This window comes from Budorcas taxicolor, chromosome 12, assembly GCF_023091745.1.
Source record: "Budorcas taxicolor isolate Tak-1 chromosome 12, Takin1.1, whole genome shotgun sequence".
NCBI lineage: Eukaryota > Metazoa > Chordata > Mammalia > Artiodactyla > Bovidae > Budorcas > Budorcas taxicolor.
In genome coordinates, this window is record NC_068921.1 from 70,706,105 (window position 1) to 70,725,393 (window position 19,289).

Below are 19,289 nucleotides of genomic sequence, written 5' to 3' on the forward strand. Positions count from 1 at the left end.
AGCTCTGATGTGTGCTCATATTTTGAGTTTTACCTAAATAGTAATGTAAGATTAATTAAAATACAAGATCGTGAAATGTAAACATCCTCTTCGATAAAATCAACTCTCTAGTTTTACAATGGAATTTCTGTTACCTTAAAGATGTCTTGTGGTACCTAGCAGGTGGATCTTCATTATTAAGTAAGAGTATCCCTGAAGGGTTCCCAGTGGTTGCTTCCTACACCCTGAGGCCTTCAACCTGTCTTGCTTTGGAAGGTAGCCTCCTGACCTGGGTTCCTATGAAGAGCTAGTTAATCAGTCCACATGTGCACTCTGTTCAGTTGGTTAGACTTGTGTTGAAGCCCAGGGCAGCTTTGTCTTTGCAGATGATGATTGACAGGGCCTGTTGAGACAGGGATGTGACTGGAGAGAGGACAGCAGTAGCCTTGGCCTGCCCATCAACTATCTGTGTGATCGAGGCCAAAGTAGGTAGATACTACTGGGCAGGCAAATCTCTAGGCAGGATGTTGTCATGGTTATAAGTATGGACCCTGGAGCCAACTTTCTTGGTTCAGTCCTGGAGATAGTTACTAATAGTAATAGCCAGGTATAGTTATGTTAATACTTATATGCTAGTTATTTAATTTCTCTGTGTCTCAATTTTCTTACCTATAAAATGAGGATACTGTTCACACACTTACTGATATCTTGATGTGGGCATGAAGCTTGTTAATACATTCACAGCACTTAGCACAGGGTCAGTGCCTAATGAACCTCAGTGAGGATGTCAACATGGTGTCTGGGAACTTCCTCTCCTGTGAAATGGGATTAACTGCTGCCCTTCCTGTTTCACAAGACTGTTGTGAGGATTAAATAAGACTGTTTAGTGCAGCATCTTGTGCAGATTTATTCAACACATGTTCTTTAGCCCAGGCACTGTGAGGAGCACAGGATGGTAAACTGCAGAGACCCACACAATCTCATCTTATTATGAAGCTGGAGTGAGGAAGTGATTGGAAGAGTCTTTGCTATTATGGCTGTGAAGTTGCTCTACTTTTCCTGTTAATGTGGAAACTACAGTTGTAAATTTGGGAGCATCAGGTGGGACTGAATTTCTGTTATCACAGCTTGTGACCACTGTTAAAAAGGCTCTTGATGACCTGTAGGCTTCTCCAGATGCTGATTTATGATTCAAGGATTTGGAACCACGTTTAAATCTTTAAGGTCACTAATCCTAGAGCAGCAGGCATACGCAGTGTGTATCTTGTCTCCCCCTCCTGTGTCTATTATCAGAACTTCATCCCTTCTAGAAAATAGAAGCCCAAATAAGGACTGCAAAGATAGGCCCAAAGGTTTAGGGGCCAGTTATTTACTCTTTTAGTGGTATATTAAATTGAACTCTTCTCTGTGTTTATTTTCAAAAGTAGAATTCATGATAGATTGTTTATGATGGTCTTTGTTTCTGGTATGTGATGGCATGAAGAGAGAACCACACAGAGTGGTATTACTTGTTACCAAGTTCAAGCTCGCTCTGCTCACTTCACAATGCAGATAAGTCTTACAGACAATGTGTTAAGGCAACTAATAATGACTTTATTTGGAAACCTGGCAGAGTGAGAAGATGGGAGACTGATGTCTCAAAATAACCATCTGATTGGGATCTGGATGCCTGGTTCTTTTATAGAACAGAGAGGAGAGGAGGTGAGGAAGTAAAGTCAAAAGGCCATTTATCTTGCACAATAAGAGGGTATTTGTTCATTGTTTCTTTTCTGCAGCCATTGACAGGTGGTGAGGGTCAGACTGTCTCCCTGTGAGCTGACAAAAGCCACTTTGGTTTAATATTCAGGCAGAGGGGCAGGGTTCCCTGACAAAAGCAGTGAATAGCAATGGTCAAAGAAAGATCCAGCATGGAGTCAGTATTGGCTTCTCCCTGTTACAGTTCCTTTGATGTGCACCTCGCCTGTCTGGGGCCAGTGTCCTGCTCTTTCTCATCCTGAGTCTCCTCAGGGTGCCCCACCCTTGCAGGGGTGGCTGCAGAGTCCTGGTGGCTGCAGCATCCTTTGTTTACTGATGTGACATTTTTAATTTACACCAGATATTTGCCAGAAATTCCCATATTCTATCCTGCAGCCTTAAGGATATACTATTATTGTGGATTCTGAGAAGGGGAAAAAAAAAATCAATGATAAATGATTCTTAGTCATTTAGTAATATTTCAGTTTTCCTGCCTACATCCCTGTGGTCTTCTTAGATGCTTATTTGTAAGTCTGTGCTTGTCACACCTGGTACACCTCTGAAAACAGTGACTTACTAAGCCAGTAGTAAACTCACAACTTACAAATGGCCACGATCCAAAATTTCCCAAAATGTGCTGTGAGCCATCTGGAGGGAAAAAAATTACAGAGAGGATATAATTATGTTTATTATAGAAAGCATCACTTGACAAAATTAATCTTGATAATAAAGCAAAATTGATGTGACAATTAGGATTAACAGGTATTTTGCAACTGTTTACTTACAGATTTAGCACTTGGAGTGAGCCTTAGATGGGATGGATCTAAAGGGAGGGAACTTTCTCAAATCCACCAATTCTTCCTGATACTGCCACAAGGTTCCCCCATTCTTTTAAAAATCAGGGCTAAGTTTCAACTCCCCACCCACTGCCATTTGGTGGTATTTTTGTTTCTCTTTAGGTATCATCCTATTGTGTCTTTCTTTTTACCACTGACATTGGCTTATTTCATATGAATTTGTAATATATTAAATTTGTTGTTGTTTTACTGCTGAGTCATGACCGACTCTTTTGTAGTCCCATGGACTGTAGCCTGCCAGGCTCCTCTGTCCATGGGATTTCCCAAGCAAGAATACTGGAGTGGGTTGCCATTTCCTCCTCCAGGGGATCTTCCTGACCCAGGGATTGAACCCCTGTCTCTTATATTTCCTGCATTGGCAGATGGATCCTTTAGCACTGAGTCCCTGGGGAAGCCCAATATATTAAATATTTAATGCAGGTACTTATTTTTTAAAGATTTATTTACTTATTTTTAGTTGCACTGGGTCTTTATTGCTGCATGTGGGCTTTCTCTAGTTACAGCGAGCCAGGGTTACTCCCCACTGCAGTGCCTGGGCGTCACACTGTGGTGGCTCTTTCTGCTGCAGAGCTCAGGCTCTGGGCACATGGGCGTCAGTAGTTGTGGTGCACAGGCTTAGTTGCTGTGCAGTGTGTGGAATCTTCCCGGACCAGGGATTGAACACGTCCCCTGCACTGGGGACACTGTACCACCAGGGAAATCCCTAAATACATAGTCTTCAAAAATATTGTTTTGATTTGTTCATGAATTATTTCTCTTAAATCTCCTGAGGGAGTGAGTAATTTCTCATATCCTGTTCTTGCAGGAAGAATTTTGAATCGTTTCTCCAAAGATGTTGGGCATATGGATGACTTGCTGCCTCTGATATTTCTTGATTTCATCCAGGTAATGTACCAGTCCTGCCAGAGTTTTCACAGGGAAGAACAGAGTGCCTGTTTCTCAAGGATTTTTCACAGAGGCTGAGGGTGGGCATTTCAGCCTGGTAGTGTGTCCTGTTATCTTCAGTGAAGACTGTGTTTGTGAGAAAGAGGTGCAGTTCTGATTAGGAGGGTGAGTTAGCATGAGTAACCCCTGGGGCAGGCATGTCTACACAGTCACATCAATGTTGGTCTGAAGCAGTGACATTCTGGGTAAGTGGTTCTCCCTCTGCCTCCAAGGTGTCTGGCATGGATTCCCTTTACTAGGAGCCCATTTTGTAATATGAAAATAATCACCTCTCATGGAAAGATAGCCTAGATTAACTAAATTATGCATTGTATTGGGCTTCCCAGGTGGCTCAGTTCAGTTCAGTTGCTCAGTTGTGTCCGGCTCTTTGTGACCCCATGAACTGCAGCATGCCAGGCCTCCCTGTCCATCACCAGCTCCCAGAGTTTACCCAAACTCATGTACATTGAGTCAGTGATGCCATCCAACCATCTCATCCTCTGTCGTCCGCTTCTCCTCCTGCCCTCAATCTTTCCTAGCATCAGAGTCTTTTCAAATGAGTCAGTTCTTCACATGAGGTGGCCAAAGTATTGGAGTTTCAGCTTCAACATCAGTCCTTCCAATGAACACCCAGGACAGATCTCCTTTAGGATGGACTGGTTGGATCTCCTTGCAGTCCAAGGGACTCTCAAGAGTCTTCTCCAGCACCACAGTTCAAAAGCATCAGTTCTGCCAGTGCAGGAGATGCAAGAGACGTGGAATTGATCCCTGGGTTGGGAACATGCCCTGGAGGAGGGAATGGCAACCCACTTCAGTATTCTTGCCTAGAAAATTCCACAGACAGAGGAGCCTGATGGGCTATAGTCCATGGGGCTGCAAAGAGTCGGACACAACTGAGCTTGAGCATGATGCACTGTATTCCCACAGGGGACAAATATTTGCTGCACCATTTTATTTGGATAAAGCCAGGTGTGGTTATGCGTTTATGAAGAGAAACCAGACTATATTCACTGGTGGCTCAGAGGTTAAAGTGTCTGCCTGCAGTGTGGGAGACCCAGGTTCGATCCCTGGGTTGGGAAGATCTCCTGGAGAAGGAAATGGCAACCCACTCCAGTACTCTTGCCTGGAGAATCCCATGGACGGAGGAGCCTGGTAGGCTACAGTCCACAGGGTCGCAAAGAGTCAGACATGACTGAGTGACTTCATTTTCATTTTCAGGTGTGGTTACTTACAAAGAAAAGATTGGCTAAAAATAAGGTGAAAATAATATTTTAACAAGGACAGTGTTGTTTAGTTGCTAAGTTGTGTCCAATTCTTTTGTGATCCCATGGTTTGTAGCCTGCCAGGCTCCTCCATCCATGGGATATCTCAGGCAAGAATAGTGGAGTGGGTTGCCATTTCCTTGTCCAGGGGATATTCCTAATCCTGAGATCAAACTCGTGTCTTCTGCATCTGCTGCATTGCAGGCAGATTCTTACCACTGAGCCACCTGAGAAGTGCAAGAAGGACCGTAGAGAGCAACTTTGAAGACACAAAAACTTTTAAGCCAGTAATTTGATTCTGGGATCAAAGTCATCTCAGAAAATGTCTTTTGTTTATGTAGGCAGTTTTTCTGTTCACAAGCTGATTGCTCTGTCTTAAGGTGTCTTAAAAAGAGAGAGAGAAAGAGACCTACAGGAATACCTTCTGTCTAGCCTCAGTTGGTCTGTGAACTTGAGGTTCTAAGAAATAATGTTAGGTCGTCTCTGCTCTCATCTTCACATTCAGTGTTGTTGCTCTTATGGAGTGGTTTTTTTTTTTTTTTTTTTGCTTCTGTTATTCTGTCTATTTATCAGTGATTAAGCCTGTGGGGAATTTACTTTTTCTTTCCAAGTGTTAATTTTGGAAATGAAATGCATTTATCAAGAGCTGCACACAGAAATGCAGCAATGAACAGTGCAACAGTGTCCTACAGACAGTGCAGCCTGTGGGCAAGGCTTCCACTGTTGCCAGTGAGAACTAAGCTGAGACCCAGAGGCAGAGGACTTTTACTGCAAAGATGTCTGATTGTTTTTTTTTTCTCTTCTGGAAACTTATTTTATAAATGTGCCCTGCTGGGTTTAGCTACATAATTTATCCCTGGAAACAATTTTTCCCTAAAAACAGTGTCATATTTTGACATTGATTGTAAATTACTTTGAAAGGATTTTGTGAAAGGTTCTGTTTCTTTGCTACAGCAAGCTAGACCAAGTTTGGGTTTCCGCCTTGTGCTTAGCATATGGTTAGTTAGTCGTCATAATCAGAATTTGTCACATATTTTTGGATGGCATATAGAGGGACAGAGGTAGATACTACCTGATTTCAGCAGGAAATACTCTCATTAAAGAGAAGAAAAAATTCTAGTCTAGCTGATTTCCAGTCCTTCCTCTACCACTTGTCAATTATCTTGAAGTTTGGTGGAGGTGTCCTGTAGTTCATTAGAAGTAAGAGTCTGCTCTTTGAGAGAGAGACCTGGGATGAGCATGGAGCATGCATATTCTTCACTGAGCAAGTAGCTTAATCTGTGAGGATGGATAAGATTGCCCAGAGAGAGGAAAGCATTTTAGGAGCCCAGATCAGAAGCTTAGGGAAGCCCTGATATTCAGGGAGAAAGCAGAGAGAGAAGGGAAGTACTGAAGATGCATAATGAACAGCAAGGACCAGAGGAGGAGATACGGTGGAGACCCGAGGAAGGAGAGGTCTGTTCAGTGCAATTGAGAAGGTGAGTCCACGGAAACTTGTTGGTTGATTTGGAATCAGGAGGCGTGTGGTAACCCAAGGAGTTAGAGAGCAAAGGACTGCAAATCCAGTCCTTTGGAGGGAGGCTTGGAGGGAGTTGAGGTGAAGACAGGGTGGAAAGAATTTGAATGAATCAGGAGAGAGGCCCATCTGGAATGCAGGTTCTGAGAAACTGTTGCTTGTTGTTTGAGATTTTAGTTTCTGAGAGGGGAGTATGATTGGTGATTTCCCCCTCTCTTCCATCCTTCCTTTCAACAAACAAGGATCTAGGCTGTGAAGTACAGGGGTGAATCAGGCATGAAGCCCTCCCCTCATGGGTCTCCTCCCCACCCAAGGAAGGAAGACATCCAGAGATTCACTCCTTGATGACTTTGGAATCCTAATTGTGGGAGCCCTGTGGAGGAAGTTCTGGAAGGCAAACTGGATGTGGAGGTTGGAGAGAGTTAGGGAACCTGGTCCAGGAAGTGGCAGAGCTTCCAGGAGGTTACCTTTGATCCCAGATTAGAGGGAAAGGCCACTGTAGATGCTGAAAGCAGAGTTCCTGTGTGGGACCCAGTCTTTCTCTCTATTACCAGCGGAGAGGGAGGAAGGGAAGGGTCTGGAAGGGCATTGTTCAGCTGTGTTAGTGCACTGGTGTTCAAACTCATTTTTGATGACTTTGCTTATCCTTGTTGTATTTGATAAACTTTAGAAGATTCTTGATCATTTTTATTACTTCTAAAATGTTTATTCCGTATACTTTCCATCATCTAATTTATTCTCACTTCCTTAAATGAAGTTTCAGACAATTTATTTAATATTTTGTGACAGTGATGCCAAGTGTGGCTAAGGAAAACCCTGGACTCTGAGTAGTTGTCTACACTGCAGGACAGTTCACCTCCTCAGGTGATATCACTCAGAGACCACATCCTAACAGAGAGACGAGCATGAGTTTGTGCACCATCCTGTACACTGACTCTCACAGCTACCAGCCTGTTCAGTCTCATTATATGAGTGGTTGGGCAAATTGGAGTTGTTCACCATTTCAAAGGATGAAGGAAAGCAGCATAAAAAGTCAATTTATGTGGTGTGATTGCACCTGATAATCCTTCATGATGCCAACAGCTTTAAAGTGTGGTGCAGTGCAGAGCCCCACAGTCTCCCTTTCCAAGCCCCCGTCCCAGCTCTCCCTCTTACCATCACTGTCCCACAAAGCCACACTCTGCTTTCTGTAAAATGGAGAAAGTAATACCTGCTTCCTAAGGTTTGTTGGGAAGACAAAATGAAATTCATTTTAATTAATTTTTTTCGGAATATCTAAGTGCATGTTGAGCACTAAGTAATGGGTAACTATTTTTAAAATACCACATGTGTGTTTAGGTAAGAGAAATAGTCTGATGACAATGGCATTTGTTGTTGTTCAGTCGCTAAGTCATGTTCGACTCTGTGAGTCCATGAACTGCAGCACGCCAGGCCTTCCTGTTCCTCACTATCTCCCAGAGTTTGCCCAAGTTCATGTCCATTGAATCAGTGATGCCATGCAGCCATCTCATTCTCTGCCACCCTCTTCTCCTTTTGCCTTTGGCAAAGTGGCATTATGTTGAATTAAAGTTATTGTCAAAGACAGTTTTCAGGCCCATAAATATCATCTCATGATTTTGTAGCACAGAGATTCTAGGTTTGTAGTCCTTGAAATTTTGATGGACACTTTCTTATGTAGACTCACAGAATAAAAATCAGTTGTTTTCAAGATATACCATTGAGCATTAAATATTTCAGAGTAATGTAATTTTCATACAATTTGCCAAAGTCCCAAATAACACTGAATAAGAAGTCTCAATTATCTATAATTCTTGTCATTGAAATCATCAACTCCAAGGAGTCTTCCTAATGCTAAATGAGTGAAAATGAAGGTGAGATGTAGAAGTTAGATTTAGGCATTTTAATTTTCCAAAAAAAGTCTGGGACTGCTCTGAGCTTGTGAACTTGCACACAGCTACTCTCAGCAAAATGCCATGATTTATTGAGGAAAACTAAGTTGCAAAATGCTTATTCCCCACACACCCCTCATTCAGGAAAAAAAAAAAAAAAAAGAAGAAGAAGAAAATCAGCAACTTGTCAGAGCTGAACTGAGTCTTCACGTCCTTTCATGGACACAAAGGGCAAATGCACTTGAGCCACCAATGCCGACTGTGGTGGGACCACCAGGGACCGTGTCATTCCCTCCTCAGCACACACAGGACACATGACTGCAGCTTTATGAAGTGAAAATGCCCAAGAAAAAGAAAATGTGAAGGAAGTGTCCTCAGTCATTTCTTTCCAGAGAGGGGAGTGCAAAATAATAGGCCAGTGCATCTGGATATTGGGAACGAAGCCTGAGACTGAGTGTAATAGGTTATTATGGTCACTTGCTTTTATAGCCTTTACTTGTCTCAGCACCACTGACCCTTGCATTTCACTGTTTGGAGATGTCAGGGAAAGTGTGTAGAGTATCCCAGCCTCTCCCACTGAACACTGACTTTGTCACTTTGAGACTTCTGTGGGTATTGATTCCTTCCCCACCCCTCCCTCAAATCCCCCTTGGGGATGTTTAGTTTGAATATATATTTAATGCTAGTGCTTTGTGGATATTCCTATCAGTGGCTTGCCATTTATATCCTTAGTGGAGATCAAGGTTTAATTTTGATGAAGTCTAATGTTTACCTTTTTTATTCTTTTGTAGTTGATGTTTTGTATCCTAAGAAATCTGTATATCCTTAGGAGTGTGAAGATACCTTTCTATGTTCTACCTTTTTAGATATTGGGTTTTGTCCATATACAATCATTTCAGCTGTAAATAATGACAATTTTGTATCTTCATTTCCAATATTTATGACTTTTATTTCCTTTTCTTGACTTGTGGCTAGAGTTTCCAGTTAGTGTTGAAGAGAATTGGTTAGATAAGATAATCTTGTACTCTTAGGGCAAAACCTTTCAATATTTTTTCATTACAAATAATATTAATTGTAATTTTTTAGGTAGGTATCTGTTATCAGATTGAAAAAGTTTCTCTTTTTTTAAAATATAAATTTATTTATTTCAATTGGAGGTTAATTACTTTACAATATTGTATTGGTTTTGCCATACATCAACATGAAAATGTTTCTTTTAATTCCTCAATTGCCAATTATTTTACTTTAAAAAAAAATTAAGAATAGGTGTTGAATTTTAACAAAGATTTCTTCTATATCTCTTCAGATAGTCATATGATTCTTTATCTTTACTATTTTAATGTGAATTATAGTGATTGGTATTTGAAAGTTAAACTTAACATTCCTGGAAAAAACTTTACTTGGTCATAATGTAGCATCTTTTTTATGTATTGCTGTGTGTAGTTTCTCAAGAATTTTTATACCTGTTGTTCATGAAGGATATTAGTGTATAATTTGCTTTTCTTAAAATATTTTATCAGCTTTTGGTATCAGAATTATCTCAGTGAGTTCAGTTGCTCAGTCATGTCCGACTTTTTGCGACTCCATAGACTGCAGCACACCAGGCTTCCCTGTCCATAACCAACTCCTAGAACTTACTCAGACTCATGTCCATCAAGTCTGTGATGCCATCCAGCTATCTCATCCTCTGTCATCCCCTTGTCCTCCTGCCTTTAATCTTTCCCAGCATCAGGGTCTTTTCCAATGAGTCAATTCTTCCCATCACGTGGCCAAAGTATTGGACTTTCTGCTTCAGCTTCAGTCCTTCCTGAATATTCAGGACTGATTTTCTTTAGGATTGACTGATTGGTTCTCCTTGCAGTCCAAGGGACACTCAAGAGTCTTCTCCAACACCACAGTTCAGAAGCATCAATTCTTTTGTAGGCTTATGAAAATACAGGGGAAATATTTCCATTTTTAATGGTCAGCTTAATGTGTCAGCTTGACCAGACTACATTCCTCAGTTATTCAATAAAAAGTGATCTGTGTGTTGCTCTGTAGGTATTTTGCAGATGCGATTGAAGTCCATAATCATTTGATTTTAAGTAGGGACAATTATCCAACATAGTCCAGTGGGCACAGTTCAGTCAGCTGTAAAGCTTTAAGAGCTAAGACTTCTCTGAAGTAAAAAGAAATTCTGCTTGTGGACAACAGCATCAGCTCCTGCCCAAGGGTTCCAGGCCGTCCTCTGTAACAGGCGACCCTGAGAATTTTGGACTTGCCCAGGCAAGTTAGATTTGCAGTATTATCTTTTTTATATTGCTAGAATCAGTTCACTAGTATGTTGCTTAATATCCCAAGACAGTTTGGTTTGTAATTTTCCTTCCTTTAATGTCTTTATCTGGTTTTTATATCATGATATTGCTGGACTCATGTACCCTGGAAACTTTGGTAAAACTTTTCTGCCCAGTGTTTTGTGAAGCCCTCTAGACTTAAAGTCTTTTCTGTGGGAAATTTAAAAATTATGTATTCAGTGAATTCCCTGGTGGTCCAGTGGTCACGAGTTGGTACTTTCATTGCTATGGGCCTGGTTTCAATTGCTGGTAAGAAAGCTAAGATCCCACAAGCTGCACGTTATGTCAATAAAATAAAGTAAAATAAAATAAAGGATTCAAATTCTTAAATCAATATGCACTTATCCAGATTTTCTATGTCATTATGTTATTCTTGTATGTCATTTTTAAAGATATTTGTCCTTTACATTAAAATTTAAAAATTTAAAAATTGAATCTGCATGGTGTTTGTTATATTCTCTTTGTAATGCCCATGGTATCTTTTGAATTAAAGTGAAAGCTGAAGTGTTAGTTCCTCAGTCATGTCTGACTTTTTGCAACCCCCTGGATTGTAGACTGTCAGGCTCCTCTATCCATGGGATTCTCCAGGTCAGAATACTGGAGTAGGGTGCCATTTCCTTTTCCAGGGAATCTTCCCAACCCAGGGCTCAAACCTGGGTCTCCCATATTGCAAGCAGATTCTTTACCATCTGAGCCACCAGGGAAGCCCAATCTTTTGCATTATCCTCTTTTAATTCATGTGAATGGTAAATTCCCTCCCCCCCCTTTTTTTTCTTTTGCATTTTGAGGTGATTTCAAAGAACCACGCTTTGTGTTTGTTGATTTTTCTGCTTGGAAGTTAGCTTTCTTTTTCATTTGGATCTTTTGTCATTTAGATGCTTAGTTGTATCTGGCTTTTTGCGGCCTCATGGACTGCAGCACACCAGGCTTGCCTGTCCTTCACTATCTCCCAGAGGTTGCTCAAACTCATGTCCTTTGAGTTGATGATGCAATCCAACCATCTCATCCTCAGTCACTCCCTTTTCCTCTTGCCTTCAATCTTTCCCAGCATCAGGGTCTTTTCCAATGAATCAGCTCTTCTCATCAGGCAGCCAAAGTATCAGAGCTTCAGCATTCAGTCTTTCCAATGAGTAATCAGCATTGATTTCCTTTGGAATTGACTGGTTTGATCTCCTTGCTGTCCCAGGGACTCTCAAGAGTCTGTTTTTTTCTTATTTTCATTCTTCTACATAATTTAATATGCTGGGTTTTTTAATTTATAAGATGGATCTCAAAACCCTTGACTTTTAGGTTTTTAAAAGACCTTTTTAATTTAAACAAATTATAATTTTATTGGAATATAGTTGTTTTACAATGTTGTGTTTGTTTCACATAGCAATGTGATTCAATTATACATATACATATACATATATTCATTCTTCTTTGTATTCTTTTCTCATATAGGTTATCATTGAACGTTGATTAGTTTCCATTTGATATACTTTTATAGTGCTCTTCTTTTTAAGGTGTACCTTGATAAATTATAAAATAAGAGGACTCCAGACTTAAATTTTGTAATAACATTGAACCCTGACAAAAGTGGAAAGGAAGCATTTGATCAATGAGATACACTAAACATGAAGGAAGAGACACACCATGTTTCCCTAAAGCTTCCTGCTGTGCTGGTTAGCAAACTGTAAACCAGACCCCACCATTCACTATACAGTGGAGTTAGCTGTGACTCTCATTTGGGGGCAAATTGATGGATACCCAGGTCCCAGAGCTGACGTGGTTGTGAAAATACCCAGGGCAGTGAAATGAGGGATGAAGAATGTGATTAATGTATCCCAAGCAAAGGCCAGGTTTAAAAAAGCTTAGTCTTAGGCTTTGTATGTGTGTGTGTGTGTGTTAGTCACTCAGTTGTGTCCGATTCTTTGCAATCTCATGGACTGTAGACTGCGAGCCTCCTCTGTCCATGGAATTCTCCAGGCAAGAATAATGGAGTGGGATGCCATTCTCTTTTCCAGGGGATTTTCCTGACCCAGGGATTGAACCCGGGTCTCCAGTATTGCAGATTCTTTAACATCTGAGTCACCGAGGAAAACCAGGGTTTGTATAGATCTCATCAGATAGATAAGACTCACCAATGTTTTATAATGTTGTGAATTAACAGAGTTAAATGAGTGAAATTCTTTACCAGCTGAGCCACAAAGGAAGTCCAAGCAAAAAGATAGGACACTGAAAGATGAACTCTCCAGGTTGGTAGGTGCCCAATATGCTACTGGAGATCAGTGGAGAAATAACTCCAGAAAGAATGAAGGGATGGAGCCAAAGCAAAAACAACACACACTTGTGGATGTAATTGGTGATAGAAGCAAAGTACGATGCTGTAAAGAGGAATACTGCATAAGAACCTGGAATATTAGGTCCATGAATCAAGGCAAATTCAAAGTGGTCAAACAGAAGATGGCAAGAGTGAACATCGACATTTTAGGAATCAGCAAACTAAAATGGACTAGAATGGGAAAATTTGACTCAGATGACCATTATATCTACTACTGTGGGCAGGAATCCCTTAGAAGAAATGGAGTAGCCATGATAGTCAACAAAAGAGTCCAAAATGCAGTATGTGGGTGCAGTCTCAAAAATGACAGAATGATCTCTGTTCGTTTCCAAGGCAAACCATTCAACATCACAGTAACCCAAGTCTATGCCCCAATCAGTAATGTTGAAGAAGCTGAAGTTGAACCGTTCTATAAAGACTTACAAGACCTTTTAGAACTAATGCCCCCAAAAGATGTCCTTTTCTTTATAGGGGACTGGAATGCAAAAGTAGGAAGTCAAGAAACACCTGGAGTAACAGGCAAATTTGGCCTTGGAGTACAGAATGAAACAGGGCAAAGGCTAATAGAGTTTTGGCAAGAGAACACAATAGTCATAGCAAATACCAACTTCCAACAACACAAGAGAACACTCTACACATGGACATCACCAGATAGCCAACACCAAAATCAGATTGATTATATTCTTGCAGCCAAAGATGGAGAAGCTCTATACAGTTAGCAAAATCAAGACCAGGAGCTGACTGTGGCTCAGATCATGAATTCCTTATTACCAAATTCAGACTCAAATTGAAGAAAGTAGGGAAAACCACTAGACCATTCAGGATGACCTAGATCAAATCCCTTACGATTATACAGTGGAAGTGAGAAATAGATTTAAGGGACTAGAACTGATAGACAGTGTGCCTGATGAACTATGAACAGAAGTTTGTGACACTGTACAGGAGGCAGGGATCAAGACCATCCCCAAGAAAAGAAATGCAAAAAAGCAAAATGGCTGTCTGAAGAGGCCTTACAAATAGTTGGGCAAAGAAGAGAAGTGAAAAGCAAAGGAGAAAAGGAAAAATGCATCCATTTGAATGCAGAGTTCCAAAGAATAGCTAGGAGAGATAAGAAAGCCTTCCTTGGTCTTCCATGATCAGTGCAAAGAAACAGAGGAAAACAATAGAATGGAAAGACTAGAGATCTCTTTAAGAAACTTAGACATACCAAGGGAACATTTCATGCAAAGATGGGCATGAAATGGTATGGACATAACAGAAGCAGAAGATATTAAGAAGAGGCAGCAAGAATACACAGAAGAAATGTACAAAAAAGATCTTCATGACCCAGATAATCATGATGGTGTGATCACTCACCTAGAGCCAGACATCCTGGAATGTGAAGTCAAGTGGGCCTTAGAAAGCATCAATATGAACAAAGCTAGTGGAGGTGATGGAATTCCAGTTGAGCTATTTCAAATCCTAAAAGATGATGCTGTGAAAGTGCTGTGCTGAATATTCCAGCAAATTTGGAAAACTCAGCAGTGGCCACAGGACTGGAAAAGGTGAGTTTTCATTTCAGTCTCAAAGAAAGGCAATGTCAAAGAATGCTCAAACTAAGGCACAATTGCACACTTCTCACACACTAGTAAAGTAATGCTCGAAATTCTCCAAGCCAGGCTTTAGCAATACTTGAACCATGAACTTCCAGATGTTCAAGCTGGTTTTCAAAAAGGCAGAGGAACCAGAGATCAAATTGCCAACATCTGCTGTATCATCAAAAAAGCAAGAGCATTCCAGAAAAACATCTATCTCTGCTTTATTGACTATGCCAAAGCCTTTGTCTGTGTGGATCACAATAAACTGTGGAGAATTCTGAAAGAGATGGGAGTACAGGACCACCTGACATGCCTCTTGAGAAATCTGTTTGCAGGTCAGGAAGCAACAGTTATAACTGGACTTGAAACAACAGACTGGTTCCAAATAGGAGAAGGAGTACATCAAGGCTGTATATTGTCACCCTGCTTATTTAACTTATATGCAGAGTACATCAGGAGATTGCATCCACGTACTGCATTTTGGACTCATTGATTGCCCATGATGGCTACTCCATTTCTTCTGAGGGATCCCTGCCTGCACTAGTAGATATAATGGCCATCTGAGTTAAATTCACCCATTCCAGTCCATTTTAGTTCGCTGATTCCTAGAATGTCGACGTTCACTCTTGCCATCTATGGTTGACCACTTCCAATTTGCCTTGATTCATGGACCTGACATTCCAGGTTCCTATGCAATACTGCTCTTTACAGCATTGGATCTTGCTTCTATCACCAGTCACATCCACAACTGGGTATTGTTTTTACTTTGGCTCCATCCCTTCATTCTTTCTGGAGTTATTTCTCCACTGATCTCCAGTAGCATATTGGGCACCTAATGACCTAGGAGTTCCTCTTTTGGTATCCTATCATTTTGCCTTTTCATACTGTTCATGGGGTTCTCAAGGCAAGAATAATGAAGTGGCTTGCCATTCCCTTCTCCAGTGGACCACATTCTGTCAGACCTCTCCACCATGACCTGCCTATCTTGGGTTGCCCCACAGGCATGGCTTGGTTTCATTAAGTTAGAAAAGGCTGTGGTCCTAGTGTGATTAGATTGACTAGTTTTCTGTGAGTATGGTTTCAGTGTGTCTGCCCTCTGATGCCCTCTTGCAACACCTACCATCTTACTTGGGTTTCTCTTACCTTGGGCGTGAGGTATCTCTTCACAGCTGCTCCAGCTAAGCACAGCCACTGCTCATTACCTTGGATGAGTTGTATCTCCTTACCGCCGCCATTCCTGACCTTCAACGTGGGATAGCTCCTCTAGGAATGATCTCTCTTCGTCTCCAAGCAAACCATTCAGTATCACAGGAATCCAAGTCTATGCCCCAACCAGTAACACTGAAGAAGCTGAAGTTGAACGGTTTTATGAAGACCTACAAGCCCTTTTAGAACTAACACCCAAAAAAGATGTCCTTTTCATTATAGGGGACTGGAAAGTAGGAAGTCAGGAAACACCTGGAGTAACAGGCAAATTTGGCCTTGGAATGCGGAATGAAGCAGGGCAAAGACTAATATTTTGCCAAGAAAATGCACTGGTCATAGCAAACACCCTCTTCCAACAACACAAGAGAAGACTCTACACATGGACATCACCAGATGGTCAACACCGAAATCAGATTGATTATATTCTTTCAGCCAAAGATGGAGAAGCTCTATACAGTCAACAAAAAACAAGACCAGGAGCTGACTGTGGCTCAGATCATGAACTCCTTATTACCAAATTCAGACTCAATTTGAAGAAAGTAGGGAAAACTGCTAGGCCATTCAGGTATGACCTAAATCAAATCCCTTATGATCATACAGTGGAAGTGAGAAATAGTTTTAAGGGCCTAGATCTGATAGATAGAGTGCCTGATGAACTATGGAATGAGGTTCATGACATTGTACAGGAGACAGGAATAAAGACCATCCTCATGGAAAAGAAATGCAAAAAAGCAAAATGGCTGTCTGGGGAGGCCTTACAAATAGCTGTGAAAAGAAGAGAGGCAAAAAGCAAAGGAGAAAAGGAAAGATATAAGCATCTGAATGCAGAGTTCCAAAGAATAGCAAGAAGAGATAAGAAAGCCTTCCTCAGTGATCAATGCAAAGAAATAGAGGAAAAGAACAGAATGAGAAAGACTAGAGATCTCTTCAAGAAAATTAGGGATACCAAGGGAACATTTCATGCAAAGATGGGCTCGATAAAGGACAGAAATAGTCTGGACCTAACAGAGGCAGAAGATATTAAGAAGAGGTGGCAAGAATACACAGAAGAACTGTACAAAAAAGATCTTCACAACCCAGAGAATCATGATGATGTGATCACTAATCTAGAGCCAGACATCCTGGACTGTGAAGTCAAGTGGGCCTTAGAAATCATCACTGTGAACAAAGCTAGTGGAGGTAATGGAATTCCAGTTGAGCTGTTTCAAATCCTGAAAGATGATGCTGTGAAAGTGCTGCACTGAATATGTCAGCAAATTTGGAAAACTCAGCAGTGGCCACAGGTCTGGAAAAGGTCAGTTTCATTCCAATCCCAAAGAAAGGCAATGCCAAAGAATGCTCAAAATACCACACAATTGCACTCATCTCACATGCTAGTAAAGTAATGCACAAAATTCTACAAGCTAGACTTCAGCAATACATGAACTGTGAACTCCCTGATGTTCAAGCTGGTTTTAGAAAAGTCAGAGGAACCAGAGATCAAATTGCCTACATCCGCTGGATCATGGAAAAAGCAAGGGAGTTCCAGAAAAACATCTTTCTGCTTTATTGACTATGCCAAAGCCTTTGACTATGTGGATCACAATCAACTGTGGAAAATTCTGAAAGAGATGGAAATACCAGACCACCTAACCTGCCTCTTGAGAAATCTGTATGCAGATCAGGAAGCAACAGTTAGAACTGGACATGGAACAACAGACTGGTTCCAAATAGGAAAAGGAGTACGCCAAGGCTGTATATTGTCACCCTGATTATTTAACTTATATGCAGAGTACGTCATGAGAAACGCTGGACTGGAAGAAACACAAGCTGGAATCAAGATTGCTGGGAGAAATATCAATAACCTCAGATATGCAGATGACACCACCCTTATGGCAGAAAGTGAAGAGGAGCTAAAAAGCCTCTTGATGAAAGTGAAAGAGGAGAGTGAAAAAGTTGGCTTAAAGCTCAACATTCAGAAAATGAAGATCATGGCATCCAGTCCCATCACTTCATGGGAAATAGATGGGGAGAGAGTGGAAACAGTGTCAGACTTTATTTTTTGGGGCTCCAAAATCACTGCAGATGGTGACTGCAGCCATGAAATTAAAAGATGCTTACTCCTTGGAAGGAAAGTTATGAGCCTAGATAGTATATTCAAAAGCGGAGACATTACTTTGCCGACTAAGGTCCGTCTAGTCAAGGCTATGGTTTTTCCAGTGGTCATGTGTGGATGTGAGAGTTGGACTATGAAGAAGGCTGAGTGCCAAAGAATTGATGCTTTTGAACTGTGGTGTTGGAGAAGACTCTTGAGAGTCCCTTGGACTGCAAGGAGATCCAACCAGTCCATTCTGAAGGAGATCAACCCTGGGATTTCTTTGGAAGGAATGATGCTAAATCTGAAGCTCCAGTACTTTGGCCACCTCATGTGAAGAGCTGACTCATGCTAGGAGGGATTGGGGGCAGGAGGAGAAGGGGACGACCGAGGATGAGATGGCTGGATGATATCATGGACTTGATGGACGTGAGTCTGAGTGAACTCTGGGAGTTGGTGATGGACAGGAAGGCCTGGCGTGCTGGGATTCATGGGGTCACAAAGAGTCGGACACGACTGAGGGATTGACCTGAACTGAATTGACATCGGGAGAAATGCTGGGATGGATGAAGCACAAACTGCAATCAAGATTTCCAGAACGTATATCAATAACCTCAGATATGCTGATGGCACCACCCTTATGGAAGAAAGTGAAGAAGAATTAAAGGGCCTCTTGATGAAAGTGAAAGAAGAGAGTGAAAATGTTGGCTTAAAGCTCACCATTAGAAAACAAAGATCATGGCATCCGCTCCCATCACTTCATGGCAAACAGATGGGGAAATAGAGGAAACAGTGACTGACTTTTTTTTTTAGGCTCCAAAATTACTGCAGATGGTGACTGCAGCCATGAAATTAAAAGAAGATTGCTCCTTGGAAGAAAAGTTATGACCAACCTAGACAGCATATTTAGAAGCAGGTACATTACTTTGCCAACTAAGATCCATCTCGTCAAGGCTGTGGTTTTTCCAGTACTCACGTATGGATGTGAGAGTGGAGTAAAAAGAAAGTTGAGTGTTGAAGAACTGATGCTTTTGAACTGTGGTGTTGGAGAAAACTCTTGAGAGTCTCTTGGACTTCAAGGAGATCCAACCATTCCAACCTAAAGGAGAGCAGTCTTAAGTGTTCATTGGAAGGACATATGCTGAAGCTGAAGCTCCAATACTTTGGCCACCCAATACAAAGAACTGACTAATTGGGAAAGACCCTGATGCTGGGAATGATTGAAGGCAGGAGGAGAAGGGGACGACAGAGGATGAGATGGCTGGATGGCATCACCGACTCGACGGACACGAGTTTGAGTATACTCCGGGTGTTGGTGATGGACGGGGAGGCCTCGCGTGCTGTGGTCCATGGGATGCAAAGAACCTCACATGACTTAGCAACTGAACTGAACTGAACTGAAATGAGTTGGGTGATATCAAAGGAGAAACAGAGGTGATGAAGGAGGAATCTGAGAACCAGAGCTAATCTCTAAAGTTCCTGAAATATGCAAGCTACTCTATCTGCTTACGTGAAGACTTCACTGCCCCTTTGTTTGTGTTAAGTTCGTGTGCCTAGCCACTTAGTTGTGTCTGACTCTTTACAACCTCGTAGACTGTAACCAGCCTGGCTCCTC

At 41.4% G+C, this 19,289-nt stretch overlaps 1 protein-coding gene across 1 annotated transcript in view; it reads left to right on the forward strand.

Moving 5' to 3' along the window:
• LOC128057705 (ATP-binding cassette sub-family C member 4-like) overlaps positions 1-19,289 on the forward strand; it is a 390,282-nt gene that overhangs the window by 319,699 nt on the left and 51,294 nt on the right. The window contains exon 20 of the mRNA XM_052650189.1: positions 3,376-3,455. Coding sequence (XP_052506149.1) covers positions 3,376-3,455 — 80 coding nt within the window. The remainder of the gene's footprint in view (positions 1-3,375; positions 3,456-19,289) is intronic.